This window comes from Manis pentadactyla, chromosome 10, assembly GCF_030020395.1.
Source record: "Manis pentadactyla isolate mManPen7 chromosome 10, mManPen7.hap1, whole genome shotgun sequence".
NCBI lineage: Eukaryota > Metazoa > Chordata > Mammalia > Pholidota > Manidae > Manis > Manis pentadactyla.
Genome location: NC_080028.1, coordinates 4,655,143 through 4,683,013, shown reverse-complemented (window position 1 = coordinate 4,683,013; position 27,871 = coordinate 4,655,143). Strand labels below are relative to the sequence as shown.

Sequence of the window (27,871 nt, the reverse complement as noted above, 5' to 3'; positions counted from 1 at the left end):
GCAGTTAACCTTTGCTTAGGGGGACCTGAGACTTTGAACTGGCATCTGAAATGGGGGCAGCTTTGTGGCCCTGGACCCTTAACCTGTAGGTAACTCTAGGTTGCTAACTGCAGGTAGTTTGTGTCAGAATGGGGTTGAATTGTAGGACACCCAGTTTATGTCAGAGAATCAGAGAGTTGGTGTTGGAATGACAAACTTGTTGTTAGAAAAGACTTCACAGGCAGAAAGAATTTACAAGGGTGGGGGAAGAGTCAGTGCAAAGGCCCTGGGGTAGGCGGGAGCAGTGTGAGGTCTAGGGGAGCCTCAGATGGGCAGGGCTTCTGCACCTGTAGCCTTGGGAGAAAGAAGAGAGCACCCGGGGTGAGGGAGTGCAGAGCAGTGTCAGGCTGCACCTAAACCTCAAATCATGGGGGCAAGGGTCCTCCTGGGTGTGTTTTCTTGTCAGTTGGAAGGGGATAGAAATGTCTTTCCTTCATTCACTGCTTGCTGCTTGCAAGGAGCTGGGTGCCCAGAGCAAAGTGACATTAAATGATAATTTTCAGAAAAGGACAACATCATAACTATCACACAGATATAAAAATGAACATGTGGTAAAGGTTTTTTTTAACTAGGGACGGAAGCAGGCAGGTGTTCTCACGGGTTGAAAAGAATCTGAAGGACTGAGGCATTTATAGATCGGGAATACTGAAATGAAAGTGCGCATGGAGGCAGACTTGGGGCATTTTGGGGAGGAGGAGGGGGGAAGGGAGGAAGGGGGTAGCGGGGAAGGGAGAGAAGTCAACCGCAGGACAGAATTTGCATGACCACAGATGAGAAGTACTTCGTGTTGCTGTGGGTTGTCTACAACAACTTGCAGAGTTGTGAAATAACTCCCAGAGGAGCAGTCAGGTGCGCTGGAGGGGTGCACTCCATTCCAGGTGGCACAGGTTCCCGGAGAGCTACAGGTGTGGCACCTGACACAAGGCTTTGGGCACATCCCTTGCCCTGTCGGGACCTCGGTTTTCAGTTTTCCTGAGGTGCAATGACAGTCTCTGGCACAAGGTGTCCACTGTGATCCTCCCTAGTGCCACAGTTTATGATTCGGGTAATTCCTGGGGAGGAGAAATCAGAGTATGTCCGAGGCTTGTATCAGGTTCTTCAGAGACAGAACCAGTAGGACATATTCACATATAAAGAGATTTGTTTTTAGGCATTGGTCATGCATTTGTGGTGATCAGCAAGTTTAAAATCTGTAGGGCAGGCCAGCAGGCCGGAAACTCAGGCAGGAATCCTATGTCGTCATCTCGAGGCAGAATTCCCCCTTGGAAAACCTCAGTATTTGTTCTTAAAGCCTTCAACTGATTAGACGAGGCCCACCCACGTTGTGGAAGGTTGTTTGCTTTATCCAAAGTCAGCTGATTGTGATTGTGAATGTTAATCGCATCACGAATACCTCTGCAGTAGCCTGTAGGCTAGTGTTGACCGACCGCCGGACACCATAGGCCAGCCGAGCTGATGCATCTAATCAACCATCCGCAGGCTGGTGGGATAGTGTAAATCCGGGGAGAGGAAATCCCGGGGCAAAATACCTCTAAAAACCGAAATCAGTCAAAGGGAGAAATAAGGTTTAAAATCTGTTTATTGCTTACAAACTGCAGTCCAGGCCCTTCTCTCTTCTGCTCCAGCAGAAGCAAAACTGACTCTCCCCTCACTTCTCAGATAAGCCCTCCTCGCCCAGGTAATTACCCATTGATATGGAGATGAACTTCTCTCCACCCCTGAGGAATGATGCAAATGCACTAAAGCCATAGTTCTTTCCACCTATGAACGCCTATTGATATGTAGATGTACCAAAGCCAGGCGAGATATTCTGGAAATATTACAATTTTACCCACAGATGGCCTGCCTTGTGCTGGAGCCCAGTGCTTCTGTCGGGGCCTTGCAGCCAGTCTGTGCCGCTTGAGCTCCTGGGCCTGGAAATGACAGACCACCTGTGCAAGGGTGCCTCGTGGGAGCAGGACGCCCGCCTGCCCAGGAGCTCCTAGGCCCCTCCGTGGCAGCCCTGGGGATGGGCTTCCTTCTGCTGGGCCACAGCTCCCATCCTGCAGGTGATGAGGTCTGCTGACCACACATAGCAGGAGCAGGCGGGGGCTGTCCAGGCCTGCGGGGGTGCCCTGCAGCGGTGGGGGAGCCCAGTTCACTTGCAGCCTTAGGACTGGGGCGGGCAGGGGGCCCATAGGGCCCACCTTCACAGAGCCCCCACTGGCTGTTGCCACAATACAGCGTGGGGCCCAGCATGCAAACTTCAAAGCAAATGATAGTGTCTGTGCTTTTTGAGACAGGAGGACGGTGTAAAGGTTTGAGCCTGTAAAGGAAAAAAGGAGTAAATGTCACTCTTGGGTTAAAGCAGAGTCTGGAGGGGAGCAAAGCCTTCTTGGCTTCGGGGGCTTTGAATTCTGAAGGCCTTTCCCTGAGGGCAGAGGAGGGGGACGAGGCCTGGGTCCGGTGGTCAGTGCCTCCTGTGGGGCTTTGAGGTGAGATTTTCTGGTGGCATTCCCCTCTCCTGGGTTAGGAGCCCCTCCCCCTGCATTTCTGGTCAGGGAACACCTGGTGCCCCCAGAGGGTGGCTTTCAAGCTGTCCGGCTTATAGCAGGCTTACCTTTCCAGGCCAGCCTGGGGCACTCCGGAGGCCCTGGGGGTGGGAGTGAGGACAGCATGGCCTCCCTCTGTCATGAAACCATTCCTCCTCCATCAGGGACTCACCCCACCCCCCACCCCGCCTTCAGGAGTTGTAAGTGGAATGACAGGTTGGCAGCAAGTTCCCTGCAGGCTGGAGTGTCCTCCCAGGGGCAACAGCCCTTGGGACCTCTGCCCTCTGCCCCAGGCTCGTTGTGTGGCCCAGGGACAAACGACCAATGTGTGCAAAGTTCTCAGCCCACCAGGCTTCCTGGCCGTGTTCCTTGCAGACAGCTGCCTTCGCTGTGTCCTGAGCTGTAGGTGTAGACGATTGGGTTTCTCTTCTCACCTTTGCTGCAGGTAGGGGAAGGCTTCTGGCCAGGCATGTGTACACAGTCCCAGACCTGGGTGTCACCCCTGCTGCCTCCCTGGTCCCCAGGGAGCTGCCCCCAGCTTGGGGAGAGCTGCGTTTGGAAGGTAGTACTGTGCTTCTGACACAGGGAAGGTGGGTGTTGGGGTCCAGGTCTGGCAGTGCTGGGCCTCCCCTGCCTGGTGCTCTGTGCTCTGCATCCTGCCTGGGAACAAAACCCGATCCTGTTTGTAGCCCCGTCCCAGCTGGCTGGCCATTCACCTTCCACCCCACATGGCCCTTCTGCCCTTAGAAGCCATGGCCTCCAAGGTCCACCGACCTCAGGAGACAAGGGTGCAAGCCCAGGGGCCTGTGGACAGGGGAGTGTAGCTGGAGTGGAATGTGGGTCCCTGGGGGTCTGGTCTGGAATTGTCTACACTGGAGTGTCAATGAGGGGCTTGCTGGAGGTGATGGCCCGGAACTGCCTGCAGAGAGGAACCGGCACGTATGCATGTGGCCCTGTGTGTGTGTGCATGTGCCCATGTGAGTACATGCAGGGTGAGCATGTGGCTCCTGAGACGGTGCTGCCGGCTTCCTGGTGCCCCTCTCTGGGGGTCTCTGCCCCTCTTTCCTCTGCCCTCCTCCAGTCCTGGGCTGCTCCTTGTGCCCCACCCAGGGTCTTCCACTAGCAAGACCCTGGCAGCAGGGCAGTGAGAGAGGCTGGGCAGGGCTCTTGCTCCAGAGCTGTCAGAAGCAAAGCCGGGGTTTACCTGTGCCAAGGGGAGAGACGGTAGAGATGGCAGGAGTAAGAGACATCCTGGGGCTGATGTGCGCCAGGGTCTGCGCCTCATCGGCCTCAGTTTTGTCTGATAAGTGGGGAGGCTGGACTTTATCGGGGTAATGGAGCCACACAGGGGCTGGATTTCTTCCTCATTCCCTCTACTCTGAAAATTGTTCAGAGTAAGAAACGTGTAAGAAATACCGGAGACACACGTGTACTCTTCCTTCATTTAGCATTTGGGACCGTTCTTTATGATTCTCTCTGCCTCTCTCCATCTCCTGTGTCTCTATCTCTGTCTGTCTCTGCCTCTCAGCTGAGCCATTGGGAAGCTAGAGGCAGGGCCTTTCCCATCCGCTGCTGACCGTTTTACCGCCCATCTCCTGAGCCTGAAGACATTCTCCTGTATAACCCAACACCATTCTCACAGCTAAGAAATTAACAGTAATTCCTTTAATATCATCACCTATTCAGGCCATGTTCAGTTTCTCCAATTGTCCCAGGAATGTTCTCATTGCTCTCTTATAAACTAGAATTTTGCCAGGGCTGCATTAGGTTGCTGTCCCACCTCGGCCCCTCCCCTGCTCTCTTTTTTAATAACATCAACTTTTAAAGAGACCAGGGGATTGTTTTATAGAATGTCTCATTCTAGAATCGTCTGATTATATCCCCCTCATGGTGCCATTTCTCATGTTCTTTGATCCCCTAGGGGTGTTTCCTGCAGAACAATAGTGCAAGAGGCTTAATTAGATTCAGGGCAGACTGGGCAGGGATTCCTCACAGGTGTCTGCTTCGCGTCGCAGTGTGTTGGGAGGCCCTGAGGTCAGGTTGTCCCCTATCCAGGTGCTGACTGACTGCGATGGTCAAGCAGGCTCTGTTGGGAGTACATCACTTGCTGTCTAGACATACTTGGGTTGTCCACACTCCTTCCTACCCCAACATCTCCCTCCTTGTTGCCCAAGACACCAGCTCCCACCCGAGGCGGTGCTGGCCATGCTCCTGAGGGCCTGGGTGTTGGGCTGAATATTCTGGGGTCTGGGACGCTCTGGGTTGATGTGTGGGGAAAGAGTCAATTACAAAATGTACATGCAGTCTGATTATGGCTTTAGAAAACACGGGTACATGTGGACAATGACTGGAGGAGAATATGTACAAATCAGAATTGGCCACAGGGTTATGGGAGACGTTCCCCCATTAAATGAGGTCCTTTAATGTTATCGTACCGTTTAGCCGTTCAGAAATGAAATGTGGAGTAGGGGGAGGTCTGGGAGAGTTCAACTGAAACCAGAGCAGACCAGTTTCTTTAAGAGACTGTTATCTGCCTGGCCCAGAGAAGTGGGTCAGGGCGAGGCAGTGTCCGTGGGGGCCCTGCTGGGTGAGGGCTCCTCGTGCTGCCCACTGCTTCTGCCCCACCCTGTGGAGGGGAGACCCAGGGCTGTAGGCAGGGGTAAGGTTGAGGTCAGAGGGCACAAGTTCCATTTCTCTTGCTAAGCCAGATGTTCCCCAAATTTTTCAGAAATGCAGTGTGTTTACTTGTACCACAATCAAAGAAAAACAGTGTGAACCTTTATCGTTTTTTTTTTCTCTTAGAGAATTTGAGGCAGATTTCAGCAAGTGGTTCAATATGCACTGATTTTTCAAAGAAAAAAATGTCAGCACTCATTTTGTTAGAAGTGACAGGTCATCTATAATCCAAAGTGACTTAAGAAGAAAGGATTTATTGGATCTGGGCATTCAGGTGCAGCTGGATCCAGGTATACAGGGTTTCAGGGACTTTTTCTCCATCTGGTTCTGTTCTGCCATTGGCTTCATTTTTCTCCAGTTCCATGTGGTGACCTTTGGTAGCTCCAGGTCTGTATGCTCTCAAGTTCATGTTCAGTAGAAGAAATTTTAAAATGATTTCTTCTCAGTAGCTTTTATAGATGTCTTAGGATTCACTCTGATTTGCACCAGCTGGGGTCATGCGACCACTCCTGGCTGATGCAGTGGCCCAGGGAATTTGGTGGTGTGATTGGCCAGGCAAAGGACCTGCATTCTGTCCCTGGTGCCTGGAGTAGAGCTTCCCTCAACATTGCACGGCCGTGTGTGTGTGTGCATGCCATGGAAGTGCTCTTCCCACTGCATGTGTTGCTCTTCTCCCAGGACATGGGGCTGGTTGGTGGGAGGGAGTCCTGTCAGTGGGCAGGGCCCAAATGTGGGACCCACACCGCCTTCCAGGCCTCAGGCTCCCTGGACCTTGAGTTGATCATTGAGGGAGGATTTCCCCAGGTGTAGGGGGTACACTGGGCAGGGCAAGCAGAGGTGGAAACACCAGAGTGCCCTGAGGTCTCAGGGAACCCAAAGTGGGTGCTTTCTTTCATGTTCAGGAGAGAAATTAAAAAGCAAGCAGGGCACCTGAGGGGTGTTTCCTTGGTTCCTCAAGCCCAGTGGGCGTGAGTGTTAAATGCCCCCGGGTGCTGTGTGCTTCTCCCCCAGGGCGCCGGAAGGACCCCATGCTCGGATCCCCAAGGGGTGGCATCGGACAGAGTGCCTCGGCCACCTTGCCCACCGGCGCATCATGTCTCAGACGGACTTGGAGGAGCTGGCGGAGAAAGGTAAAGGCCTTCCACACTCTCCTGGGAGCAGGAGACCATTGGTGTACATGTATTTTTTAGTGGATAGTATCTGTATATGGTTAAGAGAGTCTTACCACGCTAACCACAGTTGTGACTTTTTATTTTTCCAGAGTTTTTAATGTAGATTCAAATGAATGCTTGTGGATGACGAGAGCCCCCTTCCTGGGTCGCTGTGAAGCTCGAATGGAATAATATCCTCACTGCTTACAGCTGCCCAGTAAGGCACCAGGTTCTACACCTGCATTTTCCAGACAAGCCAGCTGAGGCTGAGAGAGCCTGGAAAACGTGCCTGACGGCCCCCAGTGACAGGGCCACGCTGGGAGGAGAGCCGCACTGCTGGGCGCATAGGGAGACCCCTTTCCCTGGAAGCACCTCCCAGCACTGAGGCTAAGATCCTGCGGGTACATGTCCAAGTGAGGGGCTGTTACTATTACTACGTGCAGTGGGGCCAGACTGTTTCAGTCATTGCCCTTCAGGCTCTGCAATAACCAGAGTACATCTCAAGAACCTGCTGAAGGCCTGTAGCTCTGACGTAAATGATCTGTTCTGCATCTTCATAAGCATCTCCCACCCAGATGCAGGAAGCCTGGGCCGGGTTTACCTATGCCCAAGACCCCGTCCTTTTGCCTCTGGCTTGCTCACCTTCCTGCTTAAGGCACATGGGGCTGTGACCCATTTCTCGCTTGGTCATGTGACAGTCACACTGTAGCATGACGTGAAGCTGCTCTGAGACCTGGACCAGCCTGTCTCCGGGAAGGGTGTCCTTGTTGCCTTCCTCCCCTGCCGTCCTCAGCATGGTCTTTATAGTGGGGCCTTGCCTGCTCTGGGGGTTTGTTCTTTTCTTTTTTATTGAGGTGAAATTCACATAACAAAATGGTCCATCTTAAAGTGAACAATTCAGTGGCCTTGGGTATGTTCACGGCATTGTGCAGCCATGGCCTCTGCCGAGGTCTAGAACATTTCAGCTCCCCAAAAGGAAACCCTGAGCCCCATGAACAGTGACTCCTGTCCCTCCTGTCCCCCAGCCCCTGGAAACCATTGAGCACTTCCTGTCTATGGATTTACCTATTTTGGGCATTTCCTATAAATGGAGCCCTGCATTATGGTCTTTGGTGTCTGGCTGCCTTAACTTAGCATAATATTTTCAGTTGCATCCACATTGTAACAGGTGTCAGAGCTTCCTTCCTTTTATGGCTGAGTAATACTCCGTGGAGAGACCACATTTCATTTATCTGTGCATCCATTGGTGGGCATTCGGGCCAGTTCTCCTCCTTGGCTGCTGTGATGTGCGAGTGTGTGTTTGTTTGTGTATCTGTTTCCAGCCCTTTGGGGGATATGCGAGGTGTGGAATCACCGGCTCAGGGTGAGTCCGTGTTCACTTTTTTGAGGACCAGTCAGTTTTCCACATTGTAAGTGTTGTCAGGGTGCTTCTGGAAGCAGGATGTTTGCAGGGTTTCCCCGTGCCCGGACCTGTAGGCCCACAGAGGATTTGGAAGGGGTTGCCCTCTGCCCAGCTCCGGAGCACAGCTTGAGGGCCTGACGGGCCTGGTCTGCACACTCCCCTCCATCTTCCTGAGCCTGGCCGTCCTGGCCTCTGCACACGGCCTCCATCTTTCTGCTGACCCTCTCTGTGTCAAACCCAACTTACTGAGGCTTTGAGGCCCCAGCCTGGCCTGGCCAGCTGCCTGCAGCCTCCTCCTGGGCCGCTTATCCTTCTGCACTCCCTCTAGACGCCCTCTCTCCTCCTCCCGCCGGGCCTTCTTCTCTCTCTGGGACACTCACCCCCTGTCCCCCCATCCATCGGCAGTAGGATCCGTCAGAGTTCAGGCCCACCTCGCGCCTGCCCCCTGGCTGGGCTCTCAGAGGCCTGATCTCATGGGCTGTCTGTCTCTGCAGCTGCCCAGCCCGGGGACAAAGCCAGACCCACGGCCTACACCCACAGGCTTGGAAGTGAAGAGTTCAGCCCCTCATGGGCCTCCTGCCTCCCCTGGTCCCTCCACTCAGCCACTCAGGGGGTCCTAGTAAAACCCAGGTCAGATGGAGTGTGCCCCTCGCTGACTCAGAGCCCCTAGCAGCTCCTGGCACTCAGGATAGAAGGTGTCCTGCCCTGATATCTACCCCTTCTACTCCAGGACTGGGCTGCAGCCACCTGGCCTCCCTGCAGCCGCCTCATCCCTTTGTACTGATCCCTCAAAACCTGGGTTTCCCTGGCAGCAGATTCCAGCAAGGCACCCTCTTTCCTGCCTCGGCCTGGAGGGGCCCTTGGCCTTGCTGACCTACTGCCCCACACGGGATCCCTCACCCCGCTTGGTGTTTCTTTAGCGCTGTCCCTGGCTCATGCCTCATGTCTGCATTGTCTGTTTCCTGACCCCGCTCACCCTCTCCTGCCAGAAAGTCCATCCCTGAGGTCAGGGGCTGCATGCATTTCCCATGGCTGCTGTAATGAGGTCCCAGAAAGTCAGTGGCTCCAAACAACCTGGTTTTTTATCTTACAGTTCTGTCTGCAGTGCATCCACTGGGCTGGGATCAGGTCAGAGGGGTTTTGGGCTCCCTCCGGGGCTGCAGGGGAGAATTTGTTTCATTGCTTTTCTGCCCATGTTCTGTGGCCTGTGTTCACGTGCCCTTCCAGCCTTCGTTTCTGCTCTGTCCTCCACCTCTGACCCTCTTTCTCCATTTCATAAGGACCCTCATGCTGACAGGAGCCACTTGCTAATCCAGGACCATCTCCCCATCTTGGGGTCCTTAATCACGTCTCCTTGGCCACGTGAGGTCACAGGGTGTAGGGAACAGCACATGGGTGTTGTCAGGCAGCCTTATTCTGCCTCCCACAGACTGGCCTGTACCTGGTGCTTGACCCCCCACTGCCTGCAACTCCCCTGCACACCATGGATGCCTACACACGTATTGCTGGATGATTGCATGGTTAGGGTGCGCCCTGCAGCAGCCCATACCAGCTCCCCTCTGGGACACGTCACACTGCTGATGACAAGGCCCCGTCCCCCACCACCACCTTCACAGAGGCTCAGTGAACTGCAGGGTGCACACCAGAGAGTGGTGGTGAGGGCAGAGAAGACAGGTTCCAGACCGTGAGAGGCTGCCCCGGAGTTGTGGGTGGCTTCTCTTTGGAAGGGGGCATTGGCTGGATCAGTAGATCTCAAACCTGGCTTTGCATCAGGATCAACTCCACAATTTGTTAGCAGAAGCCTGCTTCCTGCCCGGAGCCCCCACTCCATCCCATAATTCCCCCCGGGAATTCTCCCTCAGCGGCTGTGGTCCCGGAGTGGAAGGTCTGCTGGGTCGGCCTCCTGCAGCTGCTGTGACACGGTACCCCTGACTTTGAGCATTAAAACAACAGAAATTTATTCTCTGGAGGCCAAAAGTCCAAAATAAAGGTGTCGGCAAAGCCTAGCTCCTTCCCGGAGCTCTGAGGGGGGCCCCTCCTGCCTCCTGCAGCTCCCGGGGGCTCCAGGCGCTCCTGGGCACGTGGCCACATCCCTCCGGCTCTGCCACCGTCTTCACATGGCTTCTCCTGGGTCTCTCTGTGTCCTCTCCCCTTCTTATAAGGACACCAGTCACTGGATTTAGGGCCACTCTGCTCGAGTGTGGCCTCACCTAATTTCATCTCTAAAGACGCTACTTCCAAATAAGGGCATGTGAAGTTCCAGGTGAACATGAATTTTGGAGGGACACTATTCAGCCCAGGACATCTGGGTCTGAAGTCTGCCCTAATGTTCTTTTTCCAGCTGAAAACATTTCTGAAAGAACCTTAATTTGTTTTGTGTGATGGGACCTCCCCCACTAAAATGAAACTTTGGAAGGCAGCGCTTCCCTCCTACCTCTCAGTGCAGTGACCTGTCTCTGTCCTCAGCCCCAGCCATTGCTTCCTGCCGGCTGCCAGAGTCAGCATCTCTTGAGGAGGACCTGGGTCAGAATTCGGGGCTGGGAAATAAGCTCCAGCCCACACTTGCTGCCAGGAACAGTGTGACCTTGGGCCAGTCCTTCCCTCAGCCTCTGTTTCCACTCCTGTCAGTATGGAGGACAAGATCCAGCCCTTGGGTCTGATTTTATCCCTCTGTGGTGGTGCACACTGAGCAGGCTCATAGTGGGTGTGCAAGAAAGCTGGGTGCATAGCAGGTGCACAGCAGAGGCAGGCACATAGTGGGTGGTGCACACTGAGTGTATAGTGGGCACACAGGAGAGGCGGGAGCATGGTACGTGGCAGAAGTGGGCGCATGGTAGGTGCATTGTGAGGCCTGATGACTGTCCTATAAGGAGACCTCAGGAAACTCCCTCATCCCCCTCCTTCCCAGAAAATATAGCTGACTACCTCTAATCCTCATTGTCTGCCATAGAGCTGCAGAGAGATGAGGAGGAGGCAGCCGCACTGGGTGCAGTGAGAAGGCCCTCCGTGGCACCTACGGCTGGCCAGGACCCTGTGCTGAGCATGAATCACCCCTTCTATGATGTGGCCAGACATGGCATCCTGCAGGTGGCAGGTAAGTCCCAGCTGGGTGGTCCCCAGGGCTGCTGTCGGTACCAGCCTTGCTGTGGGCCCTGTGGCACAGGCTGGGCTCACCCGGGCTGCTTCACTCCAGCTTGGCTAATCTCTTCTGGACCCACCCTCACAGACACACCCAGAAATAATGTTCTACCAGCCAGGTGGGCATCCCTTAGCATGAAGTGACACACAGAATTAGCCATCACAGGCAGTGACCCTGCCATGCTCACTTCTCTGTCCCCCACACTGGGCTTTGCATTAGTTCCTGCCCCCAAGGAGCTGGAATCTTGTTGAGTCAATAAGCAGATGCGGGAATGCTTCTCAATAGTCGGACACGAATGGTGAATATTTTGGTGCATGCTGCGTGCCGGAGCAGCAAGGAGAGAAGGGGACTCAGTGGGCAGCTGGCCATTGCAAGCCCCAAATGTGCTTTTTAGGAAAACTTAAGGGTTTAGCTAGAAGGGATGGATGCCAGACCAGATATGGGGGCCATGGACCCACAGAGCAGGTGCCACAGAAGGAAGGCAGGAAAGAGTTATTCTTCCTAAGACACAAAATTATGTTATTTATGGTAAACGTACATTGGGTTTATTTTTTATTTTATTTTATTTTAATAAGGTATCCTTGATATACACTCTTAGGAAGGTTTTACATGATCATTGGGATTATTTTTAAATAATTGAATAACTGAATATTTAAAGTTTTCTGTTTTAGTCTTCTAATATACATTTCTGTGGAAACCCACATTTGTGTTTTAAAGCTCCTTGAGGTCCTCAGTAATTTTTAAGGGTATTGATGGCTCCTGAGACTTAGAAGCCTTGTGTGTGATCTGTCTAGGCAGATGTCCCCTGTACCCCAGAAAAAGACACATTTGGTATTTCAGGGTGGAACGTTCTCTGTATTTCAGTCAGATTTAGCTGACTGATAGTGTTGTCCAAATCTTCCACATCCTTACTAACTGTAGTTTCTGCTTCTGTTATTGGGAGTGTTCACAGCTCCTGGTTGGAACTGGTCCGTTTCTTTCTTTGATTTTGTCCGCTTCTGTTCCGTGTGTCTCACGCTTTTTCTAGGGGCATGTAGGACTGTTAGGTCGGCTTGAGTGTTGGCCTTTGTGTCACTGAGTGGCCCTTACGTCTGGGAGCACTCCTTTATCAGTACTCTGTGTGATCCCTCCAACGGTAACAGTCACACCAGCGGCACCAGCTGTCTCCTCGGCAGGACGCGCCTTCTCCATCCTTTTCTGCTCATCCTGCCTTAGTCTTTACACACCAAGTGCATCTCTCACGGACAGCTGATTGCTGGATCTTTTTTCACTCTCGTTGAGAGGTGGCCATGTCGCAGGAGCAGCGCCCACTGCCTCGTAGGGTGTGCAAGAGCACACTCGGACGTGATGGCTCTGGGGACCCTTACACAGAGGACCGACTTGACCGGGTTTGTGGGTGAGACTCGGTGTGGCGCATGCTGGTGGTGGTGGTGCAGGAGGCCCGGGGATGAGAATGGGCGTCTGAGTTAGTGCTGGGACAGCGGCGTGGAGAGGAGGGGGTGGATCTGAGGACCAGCAGGAACCTCGCTGGGAGGGGCTCTTGCAGAACGGGATGGGTTCCCAGGGGCGCAGAGGAAAAGTTGAATTAAGATTTGGGGGTCCCTGGGAGGTAACATGGGCTCATTCTTCCGTCACGAGCCTCACCTCCACCCTCTGGGCTGGGCCGGGGCAGGGCTCCTTCCTGGCGGGATGCTGAGGGTGTCCCCAGGGTTTCGGCCTGCACCGGGGTCGTACGCAGGCCCTTTCTAGAGACACTGCATGAGGTTGGGCACTTGAGCCTCTGTCCCTGCTGCGGATTTCCTCGGCGGCAATCCTCGGATTCCAGGTGGTTCTCTTACTGAGTTCTCACTCATTTAAAAACCAGCTTCTTGAGAATTAACCACGCTAAAAAGAGCTGATGGCCTCAGGCCATCCTTAAAGATGCCAGCCTCAACCAGAGGGCATCAGGAATAAGGCAGAAGTGCCGAGTGGGAGCAGGTCTGCACTCGGCGATGTGGGTCTTGTGGTCCGAGAACCAGCGCCGAGGATCTGAGCGTTCTGCCCGGGGTGAATTCGGGGAGAGGAAGTCAGTAGCACAGACATCGCAGTCCTGGGAGTCGCCGGCAGCTTCTCCGGGCAGAGCCCCTGTGAGAGCGGCCCCGGCTGCTCCCTTGCTGAGGGCGCGTCCCTTGGCATCCAGCTTTGTCCCCTGGTCCCTGACTCCAGTTCTCAGGGGACAGTTCAGGACCCGAAACGCCTCCCGCCTGCTCCTCCGGGAAGCCGCGTGGGGTCTGCATCAGGGGTCACCAGGGGCGCTGCCCTCGGGGTCACCCAGCTTCCCTCTCCTGTTCAGTGTCCCCTGGTGCTGAACAGCCAGAAACCAGACTCCTGTCAAAGTAATACCGAGCGCTCTCCCACTACTTAAGGGATTGTGTGTTTGGCCAAATGGAGACTGTAGAATTTTAACTCATAAGATTGTGTTTTGTAAATAAGCTGAATTAGTTATTTTAAGAAGTGGTCGTGGCCTGAAACTCGGGCCTGGGCTATGGCTTCGAGCTCAGAGGAGAGATGAGATGGTAGAAAGCCGGCGGGTGGAGGGGAGGTTCTGGCCCCGAGGATCGGAGAAGGTGATAGAAGTCTCAGCGTCACTGAGTGGGTGCGTGGTTGAAAAGAGAAGAGGGCGCACGGGATGTGGTCCCACTGGGTGACGAGTCACCACCCCCAAGCCCAGACCTTTCCTTGCTACCATTTGGACCATCTGGGCTTTTCTATGGCACGCAGACAAAATGAATCTACAAATCTTGTTTACTTCTGCAAAAAAGGTTAGCAACCTTAAAACAAAACCAAAATAGAAGAGCTCCCCAATCCCTCCCAGTGAGATTGCTGCTGCCTGTATTATGCATTTTAATCGTCCCTCACTCTTGGCACCCAAGATGGATCGTCTCTAGCATATTCCGGTAACAGCTCTGGGAATCATTTACTTATTCATAAACTGGGCTTCTCCCGTTTCGGAGACAGTGAACAATGTGTTGTGAACAGCCAGGAGGGAAGGAGGGATCATGAATTAAACGGATGCCTTGCAGAATTTGCATTTTATTGATAGTTTTCATTTCCTTCCACATTATATCATCTTGAAGCCTGCTTTGGACACACTGGCCTGTGGTGCTGGAGAACCGTGAAGGGGTGTTTACTCACACTGACTGATGTCATTAATGCCGACGCTGTGTTGACTGCTTAATGGCAGGAGGGCTGGATGTCCCCAGGATTCCTCGTGCTGCCCAGGAGGCCTGCACTCAGGCAGCTGGAGGGGTGCGGGAGGCCTCCCGTCGGGGATGTGGGGTGTACAGGGGGATGCCGGGATGCCACCTTGCAGTCAGGCAGCTGCAAGCGTGAACCCAGCTCTGACACTTGGCCTCCCTGGGCCTCAGTTTCCTCATCTGTAAATGGAACAGCTCACCTGGAAGCACGCAGTATCCTGCATGGCACATGGTATCAGGTCACACTTAGTAAGCATCTACTGTGTGCCAGCACGATGCCCAGACTACTCTGGTTATTGACAATCCCTCCTGGAGCCTCCAAGCCGGTTTTATTATTATCTCCATGTTGCAGATGAGCAAAGAGGCCGACATCCGGCTGCCCAGCCTGTGGGCTGAGTGCCAACATTTGCTCTTTCTCACTGCCTTTTTTTTAGCCTTTATTAAGGAAATTTTCAGATGTGTCAGATGTAAAGAGAATGTATAAGGAACCCAGCTTACCCACAACTGCGCCTGCTCTGTGCTTCATAAGAATTTGTAGGAATGCCGTGATGATCGTTTGGCAAGACATTTAGAAATCTGTTGCTATGAAAAGAAGATGCTAAGTTAGTTGCCCTTTTGGTTTTGGGACTAAAAAGCCTTCATTAGCAGCTCCCCTTCGTAGCTCAGCATCATGCAAGCTGGTGGACACTGCAAACAGTAAGTGCTAAATAAATGTTTGATGCATGGGTGAGCAAATGAGTGCTTCCTGCAAGCAGGATGCTCACGGGAAAGGGAACGAGGCCCAGCATGGGTACCGAGCTCCGTCCCATCTCCACGTCCTTGCCTCTGCCTTTGCAGGTGCTGCGCTCTGCCCAGGGACCCCTCACCCTTGTTTGGGAAGGGCTTGTGGCCTGGGCAGTGCCCCTCACACCCTCCTGCTGGCTGGCCGAGTCCAGACTCCTCAGGTGGGAAGTCATCATTCTGACCCTTTCCTGCCCTTTTTGCTCTTGTCTCCAAGCCCCCCGAGCCCTGGGGCCAGCAGCCCAGAGCTGCAGTGGCATGTCTGCTGGGAATTGCCTGTAGCTCACCTTGGCCCGGGGTGGCCTTGCTGTGCCCCTCTTGGCCGAGGCAGCTGGGCCCCCATGCCAGTCCCTCCTCCTCCATGAGGCTCCCACGCCACTCCCTGAGTTCCCTGTGTCCACTGGGCACCAGGATCTCTGCTCCTGACCCTGTCTTCCTGTCGCTGGGGGTGGGCCTTCTGCTTCCTGCCTGAGGGCAGGGGCTGTGCCTGCCCTGGTCCGCCGGGGCACTGAGTGGGGGACATTGGCTGGTGACTTTGGTGGCTGAACCTCACTCTTCCCTGGGTCTGCCAGCCTGGGCAGCTGCTCCTCACACCCACAGGCCTCCTGCCCCTCGTCTACCCCAGGCCGTTATCCGCTTGTGCTGGGGACTCTCAGGCCTCGATGGAGCCCCCGCCCTTGTCCACAGCCCCTCTTATGCCCCCGCTCACCCCCACCCCCTCCACCCCTGCACAGATGGGTGTCTCCTGAGTCCCTCCCTGGTAAGTGGCCTGGCTGCCCAAGCCCATGAGGGGGCCTTCTCCCTGCCCCCGTCTCCGACTCCCCAGTCCTGGGGGGACTCTGCCTGTCCCCCTCCCACCTTGCAGTCCCCACTGGGGACGTCCTGCGTCAGCCCATCCCCAACCAGTGGCCGGAAATGCCTCCCAGTTGATGGGTTGGATTACATCCCCTTCCCCTTCTCACTGCTCCCCATTGTCAACAGGCTAAAGCCAAACCGTAGCCCTCCTCATCCCGAGGTCCCAACCCATTCTTCCCGCCATCGTCACCTGTTTGGGAACCCGCAGCTCTGGTGGCATGTCTGTGGTAGATGCACGACCGCTTCACCCAGACCCCGGGCTCCTTGGGCAGCTCAGGCCGTCCCAGGAGCAGATGCCTGCTCAGGCCCCGGCCGCTGTCGTCCTCTCTCTCTGGAGCTCACCCTCCGCGACTCTGGCCTGGTGTGTGGAGGGCCCTCCCCAGCCCCGCTGCGCACCCTGCAGGCACAGTTGACTGTGGCTGGGGAGCAGCGTTGTGAGACTCTGGTAAAGAACGTGTCCCTGCTTCGTCCCTGGTTCCTAGGAGGTGGCCTCTAAATCTTCGGGATTTCCCGAGGGTGGGAAAAGCTGAGTGGTTCCCGACTGTGTGCTGGAGGCGGCCCACAGAGCACCCCTGGGTGGTTGGCACTAACAAGGTGGCTCAACCCGGGGCCGCCAGGCCGGGAAGACCGACCACGTGGGTAGCTGGTTGGGGGCTGCAGACGCAATTCAATCCGCTGCCGGTGATTCAGTCAGCAAAGCCTATGGGCTGATGGTCGATTGATTGCTATATGTTGATTGGATGATGTTGCTCTCAGTCATGCCTGTGTAGTGAAACCCCGGTAACACCCCTGGACCAGGTAGCTCAGCTGAGCTGCCCTGGATGGTGGTAACTGATGTTGCTGACTCCGTGGGGAGAGGGCCCGGGGCTCCGTGTCCAGGACCCTCCCCCCCAGGTGTCGCCCCTTGGCCAGGCCTGATGTGTATCCTTTCTAATAAACCTGTAAGTGTGCACTTTCCCGAGCTCTGTGAGCTGGCAGACTGCCCACTGTGTGAGGGGTAGTGGGACCTCTGAGTTCATAGCCAGCTGGTCAGAGGCGGGGTGGCCTGGGGGCCCCTGCCTGGCAGCTGGCGTCTGAAGTGAGGGCCATCCTGTGGAGGGCGGTGCCCCTACCCCTGGAGTGTGGCCAAGCCTGGCTAGAAGTCATCGCAGATGTAGTTGGGGGCTGCTGGGAACCCCCGCTGGTGCTCAGAGGGGCTCCTGGAGCCTGCAGAGCCCCCTCCCCTGTCACTGCCCTTCCCCTGGACTGTGGGGCTGGGCAGGCGCCGGGCCTGCTCTTTCCCTTCCAGAGCCAAGCACCCAGTGGGACCCCAGGGGACACTTGCTGACCCCAGTCGTCCATCTGCTGGGTTGTGTAGCACATGCCCACACTTAAAACTTGGTCTCATTTGGACACTAATGCAGCTCAGGTGTTTTGACCTTTCATCACAGATGCTCTTTCTCTTTCAACCCAGAGGGTTTAATTCCCTGTTTCTACAGGAGTCACACCAGTGAGTGACAACTTCAGAAGCAAAACTGTCCTTTCCCCTGTGCCCCACAGGTGAGCTCAGACAGGTTGGCCATGGAACCTGGGCCTCCACGGTGGTGGAAACGTTGTTGGGGAAACTCCTGTACATCCTGGCACAGCCGTGGAAGGCCTTGTGCCCAAACTCCCCTGTGGCCAGGGAAGCAGACCACTGTGTGGGCCAGGGGGCAGCCTTTTCAGGCAGCAGCTTTCTGAGCACATGGAGCATAACAGTGTTGCTGGGGAACCTGTCCCAGGCCAGGGGCCGTTTTTGGAAACTGGGAAAACTCTAGAATTCTGAGCTGCAGAGTGGCTCCTGGGCTCTTGGGAAGAGTCAGATGCGCCCCAAATGACACACAGCGGTCCAGATGGCATCTGACACACTGCGCCCCAAATGACACACAGTGATCTGGATGGGCAGCCAGGGTGGGGCCTCACGGCCCACGTGGGTGTGTGCGGGCAGGCGTGCGTACATGTGCGTGTGATTTTGGTTCGTTACCCTTCAGGGGGTGAGAAAGCTCTGCTGTCACCCTTGTCACCCTTTCAAGTTTTAGGTAACATTGAAAATAGGTATAAATATTTCTTTCCAGTGAAAGTGAGTTTAAAGTCATGTACATTTCTTGAAGGATGTCCCTATTTTCTTCCTATTCCTGATACTCTTCCTATAATCAGTCCTTTAATCACAAATGATCATTGGATGTAATTTGAGCCACAGGGTGTGGCAGTGAGTCTGGGTTCTGGGGGTACCGATGGTTAGACCAGGTGCCAGCCCCCCAGGAATGCCCCTCCCTCCACCCTGATTGTGCCAGTGTGTCACGACAGTCACAAGGTTACCTGGGCCACGGTGGGGGCCAGGACCGAGCATCAGGACTTCTGAGAGACTTCTGTACCCTGAGGTCACATCCAGGAGCGACTGTCCCCCGGGCCACACCGGCCTTCTCCAAGGCCTAGAGATATGAAGCCAGATGCATCGAGATTTCAGTCCTGGGTATTCTCAGGCCAGTGTGCAGCTTTGCACTGGTGACTCAGCCCCACAGGGCCCCAGTAAAACGGGGAAGGTTGTTCCCGCTTGTTGGCCAGCGGTGACAATGACCTCCTTGCACAGAGGGTCACGTGGGAGGTGCTGCTTCGGCAGTCTTAGCTGCAGCCAGCCGGCTGCCTGTGCCCCTCAGCTGGGCTGGCCGGGGGCTGCTTGTTCCTGCTTGCGGGGGTCCCAAGAAGGCAGCCCTGGGTGTTGCCGCCATGGTGTGAGGCTCACCCTGTGTCTGCTCCTGCATGGGAGGACCGCTTTGGAAGGCAGATCATCACGTTCAGCTGCTGCCGGATGCCCCCCTGCCATGAGCTCAACCACAGGCGTCTGCTGGAGTAAGTCCCTTCCTGTGTGCACCCGTGCACACAGCCCCCCTTCCCTCACCCCTGCCCCGGGCACACGACCCCCCATCATGCTCAGCACAGTGGACGTTCAGGGGCTCACATTCCTGGCTTGGTTAGCGGGTCCAGGTGGCTGTCCCATCGGCTGCTGGCCACCACCGCAGGACTGATGCCCCCTCCAGCCCAGGGAGGGTTTAGGCCCCCCGCCCTGAGCCCTCGGGGTCGTGCCCTGCACTTGCCGGGTCTCCTGCTGTTCAGAGGGGAGCACCTTCCCGGGGCCTTGGCCACCGTCCTCCTGCCCTCTGTCCCTGTCCCTGCCCCTGGCGTCCCATACTCTGTGCCGTGGCCATGCTGCTCCCAGTGCCTCCCTCCTGGCAAGGCCCAGCCAGCCTCCTGAGCAGCGGCGGAGAGGGCGGCCACAATGCCAATAGCAATGCTGCCTCACCTCCGAGGCCTGGTGAGTGGCTCGTCTGGGGAGGAGGAAGCTCCGTTCCCCGCCTGCTCCGCCCCCACCGTGGCTGCTGCTTCAAGCTCAGGGTCCAGCAGGTCCCCGCCCAGGTGACAGTGGCCAGGGGACTGGCGGGATGTGCCATGTCTGGGGCATTTCCTGCTTGTGGGACTCAGGCAGGCGCTCTGGGCCCTGGAATCTGCTCTCCAACAACATGCTGATAGCACTTCACTCCCAGGGCCAAAGCGCAGCCCTTGCGGGGTGTCCTGGAAACAATTGTGTCCCCGTGAGGGACGGCGGACTCACTGCTGGGGACAGCTCGACTGCCGCCGCAGCAGGGAGGCTGTGCCAGGACTGCCTCCAGGTCCCACTTTCAGCCGCTAAAGCCGACCGACCCGCCCCCGCAGCCTAGCATGGGGCGGCTGTGACCTGGGGCCCCAACTCGACATGAACAGAGGCACAGTCGGCTCGCAGGAGCGCCTGGAAGCCTTTGGGCTGGTGTTTCCGTGAGAATCCCCTGACTGAAGCATCCCCAGTGGGCTTAAAGAATCTTTCAGCAGCAGGAGATGCAGTGGTGATGGCAAAAACCTTGCCGGGAGCCGACTCCCAGGGGACTCCTTAGCCAGTTCTGCTGCGTGGCGAGGTCTTGCATCCACAAGGTGAATGAGGATCCCGGGCGCGACAGCGAGCCGACCCCGCTGAGGGAGCCGATGCCCGCCTGCAGCCCCCTTACGGCACACAGGGAGATGGGTGCCCGGGCCCAGGAGAGCCCCAAAGCTCGGGTCTTCTGCAGTTAACACGTTCCCTTGCCAGATTGTGCCTTTGATGGCATCAAATAACCCATGACCTGTGGGTTGGCTCTCACCGAGGACACCTCAGTGGGCTGGGAATGGGTTCTGGGTTTTCTTGCAAAGACAAAAGTATCGCCAACAGAAAGCCAGTTGGTGGTCAGCAGGGGCAGGGGACTGACTGATGGGTACCTGCAACGGGCCCATTTTGGAGCGATGGGCATGTTTTGGAACTGGGTGGAGGGGGTGGTCGCACAACATTGTGAATGTACTAAATGCCATGGAACGGTTCACTTAAAAATGGTTAATGTTATGAACTTCACTTCAATCCGAAAAAAAGAAAAACCTCTGATAATCGGTACATTGTGCTCTTCATGCAACTGCCTCAGAAACCTTCCCTGGCACATGAAGTGAATAGTTCTGTGGTTGTTCACTGCACAAGGGCACTGAAATGAGGGGCTACCCCCAGCCGGTCCTCTCCTCACCCAAGGCCGGAAGGCATCCGCTTGGAGAAGGAGCACCTTTTTCTGATTTACTCAGAGGAGCTCTGTGGGCTTCTCAGGCTTGATGGGATAAGCCCTGAGGCTTAGCCTTTTCTGTGGCTTTAGGAAAAAATCACTTAGACACAATCCTCCCTCTCTTCCAAGCAGGTGGCTTTCCTGTGGCCAGATGGGTGCTCCCTTTTTTGAAATGGGTGAAGAAGTAAGTCCCACGTCCGTGAGGCTCAACCAGCAATCTAGTTAATGACTTCTCGTGCTGAGCCTGTGTGGCAGATATGTTCAGACACGAAGAGGAGCTCAGCATATGAATGGAAAGAATCGGGGGCCTGTTGGGCCAGGGGAAAGGTGCCTGCTTTTACTGGAAGTGTCTGGTGTGGATAAGTGAGCTGAGCATTGACATTCCCCTCATTTCCCCTTTCTCGAAAAATAGTTGAGAAATGCGGACAAACGGAACCATCCTCAGAGGTGATGGATGTTTTCCCCGGCTCGGGGACTCGCTGTGACACTGGAGATCCTGTCTGGGCCCTGTCAGTGCAGGTGACTGCAGGGAGGACGACCTCTGTGAATCACACCCCGACGGCCGCGTCTGAAGGGCGCTGAGCCGATGTGCTGGAGACGTTGGGTGTTGCAGTGGCTTCTGCATGATGTCAGCTTCGCATCATTTTTATTTGTCAAAGCAGACGATGGGGGAGCACGTGGATCTCTGGGGGCAAGACTGTGGTCAACAAGTGGACTTGGAGCCAGGCTGCTCTGTTCAAATCCTGATCTGCCCCTCACTTGTTCTCTGCCAGCCTCGGTTGACTCCTCTGTGAAATGGGCCTATAGTACCTGCCCCACAGGGTCCTTGTGAAGACTGTGAGCAAATAGCGTAAGGCCTGCAGTTCAGAGAGTCTGTGCCTTGTGCAGTGACTCTCCAAGACATTCAGGAATCACACGAGCAAAGAAGGAGCTGACACCCTTTGGTGCAAGGTACCGGCTCCGCCGCGGTGTCCCCACAGTGAGGACCGTGAGCGCTTGCAGGTGGCGGAGGCCGCCGGGGTGTTCTCCCGGGGCAGTTCTGGGGACCCTGGCCCACAGGAGCACCAGCCACACCCCTGGGCCCCCGGAGCTCCCAGCAGGTGGTGTCTACACAGCACCTGTGTCACCATGTGCTTCCTGCTGAAGCCTCAGAGAAGTTGGGCCTATATTCCCGGCGCGCTGGGCTGGATTAATTATAAGTTGTGCAGCTAGTTAGTGGTGTAGATGACCTGACGTGCCACAGCTCGTCAATTCGGTCCGGCAGATGACAGCGGGGTTCGGAGCGGTCTCTCTGCATCTCACCTCCCAAAGGGGGCTGGACAAGGCCTTTCGAGTGGGTCACAGAAGCAGAGGCAGGAAAGGACGGGAGTGCTATGCGACCCTTGGCAGTGAGCATGCAGATTGGTGGGGTTTATACTGTGGGGTGCAGTCACAGAAGCAGACAGGGTCAGGATTCTGCTTTACAGTAAAAGAGAAAGTGTTGGGGACCAATCTGGAAAGAAGGACTTGCTTCTAGAAACACAACAGAACACCTGGGAGTCTGAGCTGAAGGACTGAGGACTGGGTCTTGGGTTTGAATCTCAGCTCATCCTCGGTGTTTATTTCCTGTGGCCATTAGAACACATGACTGCACCAAATTCATCCCCTTACAGTCCTGGGGATCACTCCAAATCAAGGTGCTGGCAGGGCTATGCACCCTCTCTAGGGCGTCCCCCCTCCGGGGGAGGATTCCTCCTTGCCCCTTCTAGCTTCTGATGGCTGTCGACAGTCCTGCACCCTCCTGGGCTGGTGGCCACGTCACTCTCTGCCTCATCTTCCCATGGCCATCTTCCCTTTATATCTGTCATACCAGGACACATGTGATCACGTTTAGCACCCACCTAAGCCAGGACAGACTATTCTATCATGAGTCTTAACTTAGTCACACCTGCAAAGACCCTTTTCCAAATAAGGTCACGTTCGCAGTTTCCAGGGATTTGATGTGGACGTTTCTGGAGGCTGTTTTCAGCCCACCGTAGTCACTTACTAGCTGTGTGACCTTAGGGAAGTTACGTACCATCTCTGAGTCTCAGTTGTCATCCAACAAATGACTGGGCCCCCTGCGGCAGATGCCCAATGTTGCCCTGGGTGAGTCCCCCCACCGCCCAGTGCTGGCACCCACTGGGTGACCACAGCTTCCATTATGGAGGACCATGTTCAGTTTCAGTGACGAGGACGGGTTTTCATGACTGACTCTGCTTTGTGCCCAGGTATTTGAAGTACATGCTGGACCAGTACGTGGAGAGCGATTACATCATCGTCTACTTCCACTATGGGCTGAACAGCCGGAACAGGCCGTCCCTGGGCTGGCTCCAGACCACCTACAAGGAGTTTGACTGGAAGTGTGTGTCCCCCTGTCTTTAGGGGTGAACTCAGTGTTGGCTGGCGTGGGGAGGTTCAGGTGACAGCGGGGTCACCACAGTGCAGTGGGAGACAGAGTGGTGGAGTCCCCTCTCAGGGCCAGGGGCTCCGTCAGTGGGCATAGGAGTTCTTAAAGAGCCAGCCAGGCAGGATTCGGCTTCTGGACCGTCAGGTCTGTCATGTACGGAGCTGTGCCTCACAGCGGGAAAGCAGCCCCGGACAATATGTCAGCAAATAGTGGAGTGCGTTCCAGTAGAACTTTATTTACAGACACTGAAATAGGAGTTTCAGGTTAGTATCACATGTCCTGAACTATTATCCTTCTAATATTTTTTCAGTCATTTACGAATGTAAAGCCCTTCTTAGTCTGTGGGCTGAGCAAAAGCAGGTGGTACCTAGATCCCCGACCCTGGGCTGGTGAATTGTTGGCCGAGAGAAGGACTGCACAGCTGTCCCCAGGTGCCCTTCCCACCCACATGGCCCTGTATGGTCCACACCACACATAGGCTTTCTGGTGTCTCCTGTTGGTGAGCTGGGCAGTGCGTTTTACTGACGAGGACACACAGGCCCCAGAGAGCAGCTGTCTCACTCCAGGCCCCTCAGCTGGTGTGTGGCAGGGCTGGGACCCCCACCTGAGACCCCATCTCCCTCTCCTACCCCACCCCATGTTCCCCACGACTTGGGAATGCTTGGAGCGGGTGGATTCTCTCCTGAGCGACGTCCTGTGTGACCATCCACTTGGCAGTCTGTTTGGCTAACAGACTGATGGGTATAAATGTTGATGCCCTGATTCCTCTGGGGTTTTTTCTTCAAGGTCCTTCCAAACCTGTAATGGAGATCTAACATATGTGTGAGCTGGTGGGATAGTGGCAGGCAGTGTCTGATCCCCCAGAGCCCTCCCGCCCTCCCTCCTGTCTTGGGTCCTGACATCATTGTCCATAGAGCCTTTGGAGGAATTTCTTGGATTCCTGTCCTGCATTGTAGGGAGGCTTGTTACTGCACTTTGCAGTCATTTATCTGATGCTGCACATGCCGGCCCAGCAGGGGGACACCGCTAGGCCCCTGCTCTGGCCCTCCCCCATGAAGCTCTCCTGGGTTGTCCCCAGAGAGCCAGCAGCCCCTGTCCCTGAGCAGACTTTACACTTGCAAAGTGTGGCATTCATGAATGGCCTGCCTTCTGCTCCCAGCACCTGTGTCCCCTCCCTCTGAACATTTCTAGCACGAGGTGCTCCAGGCACACCTTTCATTGTCCTCGCCCAGCCCAGGGCTCTGCTGTTTCTCCAGTAGCCCTGGTTCCTTTTAGAGAGCATGCTCTCTGTGGACCAGGTGCTGGAAGTTGGGTGCTGTTGCTTTTGGGGTTCCAGCTCCACGCATGCATGTACACGTGTACACACAATAGCAGTGTTTGTGTCCACATGTGCCTGTTGCTGTGTGCCGGTGTGTTACATAGGAAGCAGGGCTCACACCAACCTGTGCACAGTCAGCCCTACCCTAAGGGTTCTGGCCCCTTTCTGCCCTTGTGTCCTGACTCACCTGGGCCCGCACCTCCTTACTCACCCATCAATCGCCCAGCGTCTGACTGACCTCAGAGCTACCCTTCGCACACACTGAGCCCGGGCACAGCCACTGTCAGCACCACATGCCTGTGAGCCCTGCTCACACCCCTGGCTACACCCGCTGTGGCTCAGATGCCTCCGTTGGCCTCCGCCCCTCCCCTGTCCTCGGCTCGCCCCGGTCTGGCCTGGGTACACGTTCAGTAACCAGCCCTCGGAGAGTTTGGGAGGCTGATGGTAAAGTCTGCGGGTCTCCATGCTGTGAATCCTGCCGCCGCGGCCACTTTCAAGCCGCCAGCACGATGCCACCGGACACAGAGCTGGGAAGGAAGGGCAGCAGCCACCTGTATGCGGATTTCCACCCGCAGCCATAACCCCTCAGGGCATGGGGGATGGTGAATGTGGTAAAACAATCAGGCAACAATGAGTTTTGAATATTTATTACCATTGTGTTTAATATGATTTACTTAACTGTAAGTTTATATTATTTAATAATGATTGTTTGCACAACTGGCTCCCAAAATTCCTGAAAGGGTGACGGTGGCTCTGATGGTCTGGGTAAGACCTGGGCCCAGCACACCCCTGGCTGACCCCATGCGGGGCTTGTGGGCGCCTCTCCTCCCCTCTCGGGCGGCTCCTTGTCATGCCCCGTGCCAGCTGTGGCTGCCCTGCCTACCCTCTGTTCCCGCCCCAGATGGGTGCACCCGGGGCCCCAGGCTCAGCCTGATGGCTTTGCAGTGAGTGCTTTGGGGAGGGGGGAGGAGAGCAGCCGGGAAGCGCCTTGAGGCCCAGTGTGCGGCCTGCCCGTGGCTCGCATAGCAGCGGCTCTGGTGGGCGCGCAGACAGCTCTCCTGGCCCAGGATCAGCTCCCAGCAGAGGAGGGCGGGGAAGGGCTCTTTGCAGGGTTCATTTCCAAGCTTTTTGTCAAATTGCCCTCCAGGGTGCGCCCCACCCCCTGCCCTCCCCACCGTGAGTTAGTGGCTGTAAGGGGGCTCTTACTGTGCACACTGTAAAGTCTGGCGTGCATGCTTGGTGAATGTCGTGGGTGTGGGGCCCTGATCTTCCCCTTCTAGTTCTGGCTCAGCATCCTCAGATCAGCTCTGTTGAGAGCCAAAGGCTCTGGGCTCGCGGCTGAGGCAGTGGCCTTGGGGTCCTCCAGCTTGGGGGGAGTGTCTGTGCATCCTGCTCTGAGGTCACCCCCCATCCTCTCCTTAGGTGCAGAAAGAACCTGAAGGCCCTCTACATCGTGCACCCCACCAACTTCATCAAGGTCCTGTGGAACATCTTCAAACCCCTCACGAGGTCAGTGGCATTCTTGGTGATGATCTCACTGGGGTGGGAGGCCCTGTGCCTTGGCACTGGGGATGGCTTCCCTCTCCAGGCACCCATGGAGCTTGTGCCTGGGGTACCGTGCCCGCCCTGTGCTTACGGGGTTGCGGAGCTGATGGTCGTAAACAGGAACGCTGCTCACAGTAGCGGTGAGGTTTGCACCTAGTATTTTAAGTCCTGCCATGACCTGAGCACCTCCTTTATACACCTGTGTCGGGGTCCCTGACACCACCCTCAGGTTCAGCCTTTCACCGCAAGGACCCACAGAACTCAGAAGAGCTGTCACGCCCACGGTTCTGGTCTTTAAGACAAAGGACACAAGCCCCAGCATTGAAAGGCACGCGGGTGGAGTGCAGGAAGACAGGCCCTCGGTTCTCCCCACCATACGTGACACAGGTGGAGAGTATTGCTCTTTAGGGTAGCCCACCTGAGTCTTGGTGTCTAGGGTTTTTTTGGGGGCTGGGGGGCTGTCACTTAGGCACAGAGCTGCAAGGTGACCTTAGTTAGGGTGCGGCCCTTCCCACAAACAGTGGGACTCCTGCCACGTGTTGCAGTGTTGGCGTGAAGCATGGTGTGACCCCAGGCTCCAGGCACGGGCATCTCATCAGGCCGGACATCCCAGTGGCACAGGCGATGTCTCCCCAGCCACGTGGGCTGGTCCCTTCTCGGGGCTGTGCGGGGTTGGAGCCAACCCTGACTACACACGGCCCAGTGAAAGCCTGAAGAGTTGAAGCTCCAGCCTGGAAACGAGGCGACTTCAGTCGGCTTCCCATCCGGCCTCTTTTCCCACTGGATCATTCCTGTCTCAGTTTTGGGATGTGGAGTTCAAGGGTATGTCAGGCCGCAGGGGCTGTGCCGGGGCCGCACGGGCGGCTCTCTGTCCCTCCACTGTGGCCGTGTCCTTCAGGCACAAACTGCACACTGCCACATGAGGGGTGGGGAGGTGACGAGACCCAGCGCACAGTGGCTCCGGCCACCTGCCTGCAGAGAGAGGGGTGCTTGGCGCAGGAGGGCACAGGTGTGTGCGAGGAGGTCGGAGCACCCAGGCAGGTGGTTGCCTCCCAGCACCCCCAGGCCCGAGAGCACAGACGGTGCTGGGGTCCCAGGCACCTGCCTGTCCCTACCCGTGGCTGCTTCCCTGGGGGCAGGGCTGCTGTCTCCCCCTTGTCCTTGTGGCCTGTGTCTGTCACTGCATCTGGCTCTTGGGGCAGTGTGGGCAAGCATTAGTCTTTGGGGCCTGGGACCCTTCGTTGCTGGTGTGGTGGCTGAATGAGGTCCTCCAGGCATGTCCCTACCCAAGTCCCTGGAGCCTGTGGATACGTGCATCGTCTTTTGTGGCAAAGGGGACTTTGCAGACATGATTGAGGTGTGGACGTCTGGATGGGAGATGGTCCCGGATCGTCTGTGGCCCAGTGTGGTGACAAGGGGCCTTGGCAGAGCTTTCCTGGCTGTCACCAGGGGAAGTGGTGTGACGGGAGGCAGATCAGCGACGCGGCCCTGAGGATGGAGGAGGGCCGAGCGAGGGATGCGGGGCCTCTGTAAGTGGCGCAGCGGGGAAGCAGATTCTCCTCACCAGCTCTGGAAGGAGCCAACCCTGCTGACGTGTGGTTTTCTTCCACTGGGGCCTCTGTCGGACTTGTGACCTGGGGTGGTAAATGTGGAGATCAAGCCACTAGGTTTGCGATAATCTGTAACGGCAGCTGCAGGAAGCTAAGACACCGGGGCCCTGCTCCCCCTCCACGTCACTCATACTGTGCCACCTCTCGGCATCCCGTAGACCCTGCTTTTCTCACCTGGTGAGCGTGTACACTATAAGTGTGCTCACATGTGTACACACCGACGCTCACACACACACCATCAGTGACCCCACTGCTGTCTGAGGTGCATCCCTGCCGTCTGCTCTGTGTCTGGCATTGCCAGGCCCTGCTGCTCCCAGAGCGCCACCTGCCTTGCCCCTGGGCCCTCATGTTCTCTACAGCATGGCCTCGCTCTGTGTACTTGCGTGTCTTTGTACCTAAGGTCTGCCAGGCTCAGAGCGAGGCCCTGGGGCCCGGAGCTGGGAGAGGGGCAGCCACTGTCCTTGGGTACGTGTTCTAGCAAGGGGCAGAGCAGAACCTTCCAGTTCGACACCACCCAGTGGTCCCACAGAGAC

General features: G+C 56.0%; 1 protein-coding gene across 1 annotated transcript in view; it reads left to right on the top strand.

The window, feature by feature from the left end:
* ARHGAP8 (Rho GTPase activating protein 8) overlaps window positions 1–27,871 on the top strand; it is a 60,517-nt gene that overhangs the window by 6,140 nt on the left and 26,506 nt on the right. Inside the window, exons 2-7 of the mRNA XM_057486294.1 lie at window positions 6,258–6,376; window positions 10,750–10,893; window positions 13,515–13,519; window positions 18,595–18,677; window positions 22,687–22,818; window positions 25,606–25,692. Coding sequence (XP_057342277.1) covers window positions 6,340–6,376; window positions 10,750–10,893; window positions 13,515–13,519; window positions 18,595–18,677; window positions 22,687–22,818; window positions 25,606–25,692 — 488 coding nt within the window. The 5' untranslated portion in view covers window positions 6,258–6,339. The remainder of the gene's footprint in view (window positions 1–6,257; window positions 6,377–10,749; window positions 10,894–13,514; window positions 13,520–18,594; window positions 18,678–22,686; window positions 22,819–25,605; window positions 25,693–27,871) is intronic.